Below are 9,035 nucleotides of genomic sequence, written 5' to 3'. Positions count from 1 at the left end.
CAAAATCAATGGGATGTTGAAGCATTCCAGAGTTATTACTATATAAAGTGACACTGGTCAGATTTTAAAAAATTGGCCCCGCCACAAAGGGGCTAAGAGCTTGTACATGTGAACATCGTTTCAAAAGTGGTTTACCTGTCTCAGGCAGGTTTCACACCAGCGTTCGGCAGCCTTCTTCCTCCGCTAAGCTCCGCCCACTGCTGCGCCTCTTCCTTCAGCTCCTCCTAAGTCTGCATGCGTCCCCCATCTAACATTGGGTACGCAGGCATGCCTCATTTTGAAGATGCGCTGAACTGCGTCGAACGCAACATGTTGCATTTTATTGCAGTCGGCGCAGCGTTAAAACAACGCATGCGGAGGCATCCGCTTGGCCTGCGTATCCAATATTAAAGATAGGGTATGCAGGACGCATGCAGACGTAGGCGGAACTGAAGGAAGAGTTGTGGCAGTGAGCGGGGCTTAGGCTACTTTCACAATAGTCAGTCGGTACGGGCCGTCGCAAACTGTCGGCCCGACGGACAGTGTGTTTTATGTAGAACAACGTGGGCAGCGGAGGCAGTTGTACAACGCATCTGTGGCCCATTGTGAGTTCCGGGGAGGAGGGGGCGGAGTTTCGGCCACGCATGCGCGGTCGAAAATGGCGGACTCGACGCACAAAAAAAACATACATGGAACTTTTTTTTGTGCCGACGGTCCGCCAAAACACGACGCATCTGTCGCATGACGGATGCGACGTGTGGCAATCCGTCCCTATGTGTTGCTAATGAAAGTCTATGGAGAAAAAACGCATAATGCAGGCAACTTTGCAGGATGCGTTTTTTCTCCAAAACGACGCATTGAGACGTACAGCAAGCGACGTTAGTGTGAAAGTAGCCTTAACGGAGGAAGAAGGCTGCCATCCGTAGCCCTGCCGAACGCTGGTGTGAAACCAGCCTAAGGCTGTTATTATAGCACCTTCCATGTGTTGCACAGATACATCATGGGCTTGTCCTGCCCTACGCATGAAATGAAAGGCTAAAATACAATGTGGAGACTTCATCAGAGCAATGTTTTATTTACATTCAGAACTGGTTTAAGAGGAACAAATGACCATTTCCCACAGAAATCTCAGACTTTTACTTATAGAAATACTGGATAAATATCATTTTACCATTAGATATAGAAACATTTCTAATTTTATAAAACTGCATTTTTTTGCATTGAATAACTTTATGCCTTTGCTTGTTTCATTTTATGCATTTCTAAAGTATTGTAAAACTGTAATATGCTGTTGGTGCATGCGGGCTGGACTGTCGGTTTGGTATGTGGCTCTGTTCCCCCCAGGCCTGCCTCCGATGTCTGAGGTTTCGGTGTCCCAGACCAGAGATCATAATACCGGCCTTGAATTGTGAAGGACACGGCAGCCGACCCTGAGAAACATCCAAGGTGGGAACGCTCCATCATGTCGAAGAGAGTCTGCTAGATCCAGGCCTAGCAGACCAGTGCCGGTGGGTTCATGGATGCCAGGAGGGGGTTGGCCTAAAGGAAGGTCTCGTCTTTTCCTGGCGGGTCGGAGAGTTGTCCCGTCGGTTTTTTGGACAGAACATTTCCAAAACAACCAAAATTGAACAGCAGATCTCTTGGGAGGCAGACTTTAGTCCTCTGTTGCAGAAGCGAAGTACTCTTAAACTGATAGGTGCAGAGTAGGACACACTAGAAAGTTGGCGTGCATGATTGTTCAGGGCACTGGCGGTGTGGACCGGCCACCAGAGAAGGCCTTGACCGAAGCCTGGATATTTTAAGAGCAGGGTCACAGGAGCCTCTGGAAAACATGGAGGCTGCATGAATAGGAAGGTTTCCCCAGGAGACGTCCATATTGCTCAGGGGCAAACTAGGACATACTTGTCCTGTCCTTTCCATTTTTTTTTTTTTAAAGTAGCCCCCTCACTGCCTGGTAGGATATATGTGTCCTGAAGATCACACATCATTCTTCACAGACCGATGATGAAGATGGGCATGGAATAACCTGGACGCAGACCTTTCGGCGGCTGGCACATAACGGATTAGTCTTCCCTCCCTACTCTATCTGGCTCTGGGGGGGCCAGAGGGTAGGGGGATTCGTGGCATGGACCGTCCTCTGGGGAACCACAAACACTCTTGATGTGTTAGGGCCTTGCCTCGTAGACAACAGATGATACGGTAGTGACAATTCTAGGTGGGAGATTAGAGTGACAATTCCACTGTAGCCCTCAAAAGCCGTATCTGGAAAAAAAAAAAAGAAAAAGGAAAATCGTTAATAAAAAAAACCCCCAAAACCTAAGTCAGAAACTGGGCTGGGTGGTCCAGACCCATGTCTGCCTCCTACTGACATTAAGCTAAAAAGGATTAGCTTCATGCCAGTTGGTGTGGCCTCCTCTACAGGGAAATACCTAAATGTTTTTTTTGCATAGCATAAGCAGCATACACTCATATTTTTTTTTGTGTACCCCAATGAAGCATTAGCCCCCCCCCCCACATCAACCAGATGGCCACACAGCATAACCTCGCTCCCCCAGTCAGAAACATCCACCTCACATTAACCAGCGGACCCCACAGGATAAATCCAAAGCCCACCAGACATTCCCTCCACTCAAGCGTAAATCCAAATATGACGCCCCCTGCCCCAACCATAAATCCCATCAGACACCCCCTCCAATCGAACGCCACCCCAGCTTAAACTCTCATCGGACGTCCAACCCCCACAAACCCCCATCGGACGTCCAACCCCCACAAACCCCCATCGGACGTCCAACCCCCATCGGATGTCCAACCCCCACAAACCCCCATCGGACGTACAACCCCCACCGGATGCGGAACCCCCCACCCAGCAGAAACCCCCATCAGACGTGGACCCCCCCACCCAGCACACACCCCCTTCGGACGTCCAACCCCCACAAACCCCCATCGGACGTCCAACACCCATCGGACGTGGACCCCCCCACCCAGCACACACCCCCTTCGATGTCCACCCCCCACCCAGCTTAAACCCTCTTCAGCCCCCCCCAAACCCAACCCATAAGCAGGTCGCCCCCCAATAAAAGGGATCCCCCAGTAAGCAGCAGGTCACCCCCCCAATAAAAGGGTTCCATCTGTAAGCAGCAGGTCGTCCCCAAATCCAACCACGGGATCCCCCCAATAGCCAGCAGCAGGTCGCCTCCCCACATTCCACGACACGCAGGTCGCCTCCCCACATTCCACGACAAGCAGGTCGCCTCCCCACATTCAACGACAAGCAGGTCGCCTCCCCACATTCAACGACAAGCAGGTCGCCTCCCCACATTCAACGACAAGCAGGTCACCTCCCCACATTCAACGACAAGCAGGTCGCCTCCCCACATTCAACGACAAGCAGGTCGCCTCCCCACATTCAACGACAAGCAGGTCGCCTCCCCACAAGCAGGTCGCCCTCAAATCTCACCACAGGGGTCCCCCAAATAGCCTGCAGCAGGTCACCCCTCACATGCAGGTCGCCTCCCCACATCCCACCACAAGCAGGTCACCCCCACATCCCATCACAGGGGTCCCCCAATAGCTTGCAGCAGGTCTCCCCCCACATCCACAAGGGTCCCCCCCAATAGACAGCAGGTCACGCCCTCCCAAAACCCGACCACAAGCATGTCGCCCTCAAACCCCACCACCAGGGTCTCCCCAATAGCCAGCAGCAGGTCGCCCCCACTAAAAGGGGTCCACCCCGTAAGCAGCAAGTCACCTCCAAACCCCACCACAGGGGTCCCCCTCAATAGCCAGCAGGTCACCCCCAAACCCCACCACAGGGGCCCATCAATAGCCATCAGCAGGTCACCCCTCCACAAGCAGGTCGCCCTCACTAAAAGGGGTCCCGCAACAAGCAGGTCGCCTCCCCAAACCCAACCATAAGCAGGTCACCCTCACTAAAAGGGGTCCCCCGCACGCAGGTCGCCCCCAAATCACACCACAGGGGTCCCACCATAGGAGTCACCCCAATAGCCAGCAGCAGGTCTCCCACCCCAAACAAGTCACCCCATAAGCAGCAGGTCACCCCTAAATCCCACCACAGGGGTCCCCCCAAATGCCAGCAGCAGGTCCCCCCCCCCACAAGCAGGTCACCCCCCACTAAAATGGGTCACACCCCAATAGCATGCAGCAGGTCGCCGCCGCGGCAAATTTTAGGCCACACCCATTTCACAACTAGCCACGCCCCAACCACACCCATTTAGCACTTCTGATCACAATGTTTCGTTAACAATAATTATGAACAAAAAAATATGGCCACACACGACGCTCCATACTGTACAATGGCCATTGGCCACATTATGCTCCATACTGTATAATGGCCCCACATGATGCTGCGTACAGTATACTTGCCCCACGTGATGGTCCATACAGTATAATGGCGCCACATGATGCTTTGTACAGTATAATGGCCCCACACGATGCTGGGTATAGTATAATGGCCACACAATGCTGGGTACAGTATAATGGCCCCACACAATGCTGGGTGCAGTATAATGGCCACACATGGTTACCCCACCCCCATCATTGCCTTCTCCATCAGTACACACAAACACCTTTCACCGCGCTCCCTCGCAGCAGCCGGCAGCTTCCACTCCCACGGCGCTGAATGGTGTCATCCAGCTGCGCCGCTGACTGCTGTATCCAGCATTACAGCTCAGTCCCCATAGAATGTAATACAGCACAGCCCCATAGAATATAATGCTGCACAGCCCCCATAGAATGTAACGCAGGCAGGTGGCAGCCCCCATAGAATGTAACGCAGGCAGGTGGCAGCCCCCATAGAATGTAACGCAGGCAGGTGGCAGCCCCCATAGAATGTAAGGGGTGCTGCACCAGGTTGGTGGAGAATCCGATGGATGGGTACCAGGGGGAGAGTGGGAGCGGGGTGCGCGCACCATGGGGAGACAAAGTTTAGTTTGTCAGTCCTCCTATGCTGTCAGAGTCTCTGCTGTAACCGCAGCAGGGCAGCGCTGCATGGAGAGGGGGAGAGACACATACATTCACTTACAGTCTGGAGATCCGCTCGCTGCTCCCGCGGTCACACAGACACGGAGTGTCTCACAACTCTGCCCCCGTGCCAGAAACCAGTCCGGGTGCTGCCGCTCTGTCCTCAGAGTCCGCCCACGTCTATAGTTGAGGAGGAAGCCGGAGGCGGGCGGTGAGGCAACTCAAGGGGGCGTGGCTACAACGCAGTCCCAGGGAACGGAACGAACAGCGGGTACTAATCGGGCTCTCTCTACGTCCCGGAAGTGGGCGGGGCTTCACCGGCGGCCGCAAATTCGGGATTTTAAATGCCCGAAGCGGGACAGCGGGACCCCGGTGCCAAAGCGGGACTGTCACGCTGAAATCGGGACGGTTGGGAGGTATGCCTCCATGGCGTCCACAAGCTGTCATGCTGCTTTCCTTTGCCGCCTTGGAGAACACGCCCCCTCCCGATAGGACACGCCCCCGGAAATGACGTCACACCTGGAAGGAGCCCATACACTCTAGCATTTACCCATGTGGGAGCTGAAGGGAGAAGTCTGCACTGGTGAGCGGTAATGGGGGAGCAGGGACTGTGTGATAGAGGGGACAGGACTCAGTCCTGGGGGGCACCGGGACTCTGCACATTAGGGTACAGCCGGCCCCACATGTAAGAGCTGAGGGGAGAAGTCTGCACTGGTGAGCGGTAATGGGGGAGCAGGGACTGTGTGATAGAGGGGACAGGACTCAGTCCTGGGGGGCACCGGGACTCTACACATTAGGGTACAGCCGGCTCCACATGTAAGAGCTGAGGGGAGAAGTCTGCACTGGTGAGCGGTAATGAGGGAGCAGGGACTGTGTGATAGAGGGGACAGGACTCAGTCCTGGGGGGCACCGGGACTCTGCACATTAGGGTACAGCCGGCTCCACATGTAAGAGCTGAAGGGAGAAGTCTGCACTGGTGAGCGGTAATGGGGGAGCAGGGACTGTGTGATAGAGGGGACAGGACTCAGTCCTGGGGGGCACCGGGACTCTGCACATTAGGGTACAGCCGGCTCCACATGTAAGAGCTGAGGGGAGAAGTCTGCACTGGTGAGCGGTAATGAGGGAGCAGGGACTGTGTGATAGAGGGGACAGGACTCAGTCCTGGGGGGCACCGGGACTCTACACATTAGGGTACAGCCGGCTCCACATGTAAGAGCTGAGGGGAGAAGTCTGCACTGGTGAGCGGTAATGGGGGAGCAGGGACTGTGTGATAGAGGGGACAGGACTCAGTCCTGGGGGGCACCGGGACTCTGCACATTAGGGTACAGCCGGCTCCACATGTAAGAGCTGAAGGGAGAAGTCTGCACTAGTGAGCGGTACACTGGGTCACTTCCCTCCTGACATCGCTCGCTGGTCTGTTATTGTTAAGTCTCCATTATGGCCATTGACCACTCCATGCTGTCACTATCAGGATATATTAATGTTCTCATCTCTTAATGATGTCCCCCGTTCTGCCGTACCGATCTCTGTGGATGTTCCCGGCACTTTATAACTGTGTCTTGTTCTTATGAAATATTTAATAAAGATTCAGATAATTCCATAACTCACCTATCTGGATACCACGTGTAAAATTCATATTCATTAACTCTTTATTTAGAGGCCTGGTGTGGGGGAGGCAACACCCGCGAATCAGATTGGAGACGCTTCAATGCCCTAAGGACGCGGGAGGCTTGGCTTTACCTAACCCTGAAATATATTTCTTGGCGGCCCAATGTCAGCATTTAAAGGGCTGGGAACATGAGTCGTCTACCAATGTAGCACAACTTTTGATAGAAAGAGTGGTGAAGAGAAGTCTGGCGGTACAGTGTCTGGAAGATGGATCCCTAGGGATACTGGGGAAGAAATACCCAAGATTATTTCTGATATATAAAGTATGGGGGAGAGTTAAACAAGTTCGCGGGGTTACTTGTCTGACCAGGTTTTCTCCGCTGTGGTTTAATAATAATCTACCGGAGTTTTTGGCGATGGGACATATACCAGAATGGCAAGCCAGGGGGATTCAGTATGCCTGTCAGATTTTAGAGCGACGGGAGTTGAAATCCTTTTCCCAGCTACAGTCGGAATAGGGTCTTAGGACATCTGGGGGGTTCCAATATGCACAAGTACGGCATGCGTTTGTGGCCCAGAATGAGGGGGATTGTTTCCAAATTCAAAACTACTTAGTATTAGACTACATCTGTGAAGTGGGGACGACGAGGGGTGCAATGCAATTTCATCTTTATATCAGGATCTACTTCACACTCACTTATAGGGATATCCGATTGGCGCGAGGGCTAAATGGGAAAGAGAGCTGGGTCGTTTAGAGGATGAAACGTGGGAGTCTGTATTAGAATGGATACCGAAACTATCACTAAATGAGCCGTATAGGCTCTCCCAGCTTTATATTGTACACAGAGTGTATAGATCCCCTGATGTCCTGTATAGAGCTGGGTTGAGATCTGACTCGGAATGCCCTAGATGTAGTAATGATAGTGCTTGAATGTTTCATACGTTATGGTCGTGTCCGAGATTGACTGACTGTTTTTTGGTTGCTGGTTGTAAGCCAGATAGAAGGGGCATACAGATGTGTAATTCCAAGAGAACCTTTGGTTTGCGTGTTGGAGTACGTGGAAGAGATAGCTGTGGATAACAAGCTGAAAATAGCAATCGCTAGACTACTATACATGGCTCGAAATGTCATAGCCAAAAATTGGATCAAGGAGGAACCTCCCTCGAAGGGAGAATATCTTAAATATGTGAAGCAGGTCATTACCCTGGAAAAGGGTGTATATCAGAAAAGAGGGAAGATGGGCCCGTTCAATAAATTGTGGATGCCCTGGTTGGAACTAGGCTAGGGGAGGCTAAGAGAAATTAGGCCTGAGGAGGGTTCGCCTATATATTTATGGTGTATACGTTTACAAATGAAAGTCATTGTATATGGATAATGTATATAATACTACAGGATATGTTAAGATGAAGGCGTGAGCTGTCTAAAAGGGAAGGAGGGGGGCGGGATGGGTAATGGAGGGTTAAGAGTGGGGAAAATGGAAATGTATACCTTAATGTGAAATGTTTTATTGTACTCTTATATTTAATAAAAAAACATTTTGAGTAAAAAAAAAAAAAGATTCAGATAATTTAGATTTCTTTTTAGATTTGTTCTGTGTTTCTGGTGCTGCATTAGAGATATGCTATGATAAACCTCTGTATGTAACTATAATGGGACTGTGTGTTATACCGGGGGCAGGATGGGGCCATGACTGGATGTAGTGATCATCTGAAGCCGGTAACAGCTCCGGAGACTTCTTACATGGGATCTTTATGATTTTACAGCGTCATCTTCTCCCCATTCAGGTCCCTACAATATCGGATCCTCTCAGTGGAGATCTATATAAGATAATTCTCCTGAGTGACCCTACAAGGATGGATAGAGACAGGGACAAGATGGCGGAGAGGATATTACACCTCACCCTAGAGATCCTCTTCCGGCTTACTGGAGAGGTGAGAGATTCTGATCACGTCGCATTACATCATTCTTATCTATGGGAATAACAGATGGACAGAACTGGAGAGGTGAGGACTCTGGAAATGTCTGTAGAGAGATTTATTAATGTGTCTCTCCATAACCAGGATTACACATTGGTGAAGAAGACCTCTAGTGAGCGCTGTCAGGCACCTGTGTCTGAGGGATGGGAAAGACCCTCGAGCCCAATCACGGGGCCTCCACCTCACCACCTGATACATGAGGACATCAATGATCAGAAGATCCTAGAACTCACCTACAAGATGATTGAGCTGCTGACAGGAGAGGTGACACTGCTGGGAATGCTGGGACATTATACAGTAACACTATGGAGGGATCAGGGGAATGATGGTATCATTGTATGTGTCAGGTTCCTATAAGGTGTCAGGATGTCGCCGTCTATTTCTCCATGGAGGAGTGGGAGTATTTAGGAGGACACAAAGATCTGTACAAGGACGTCACGGAGGTTCCCCAGACCCTCACATCACCAGGTAATAGACAGGACTAAATACAC

The 9,035-nt window shown here is 51.4% G+C and overlaps 1 protein-coding gene and 1 long non-coding RNA gene across 2 annotated transcripts; one reads left to right on the top strand and one right to left on the bottom strand.

The window, feature by feature from the left end:
• Positions 1-1,027: 1,027 nt before the first annotated feature.
• Positions 1,028-5,503, bottom strand: LOC143766140 (uncharacterized). Its single transcript, XR_013213541.1, has 2 exons — positions 5,382-5,503; positions 1,028-2,241 (listed from the first exon to the last, which is right to left on the bottom strand). It is a non-coding gene; the product is annotated as an uncharacterized LOC143766140 (long non-coding RNA).
• A 2,887-nt stretch (positions 5,504-8,390) lies between these two features.
• Positions 8,391-9,006, top strand: LOC143769273 (oocyte zinc finger protein XlCOF29-like). Its single transcript, XM_077257786.1, has 2 exons — positions 8,391-8,499; positions 8,629-9,006. Exons 1-2 carry the CDS (start codon positions 8,422-8,424, stop codon positions 8,899-8,901), a joined length of 351 nt encoding a protein of 116 aa, XP_077113901.1. The 5' UTR covers positions 8,391-8,421; the 3' UTR covers positions 8,902-9,006.
• The last annotated feature ends 29 nt before the right edge of the window (positions 9,007-9,035 follow it).

The sequence above is a fragment of the Ranitomeya variabilis genome, chromosome 4 (genome assembly GCF_051348905.1).
Source record: "Ranitomeya variabilis isolate aRanVar5 chromosome 4, aRanVar5.hap1, whole genome shotgun sequence".
NCBI lineage: Eukaryota > Metazoa > Chordata > Amphibia > Anura > Dendrobatidae > Ranitomeya > Ranitomeya variabilis.
Note: the sequence above shows the minus strand (reverse complement) of the source record. Positions and strands in the feature narration are given on the sequence as shown.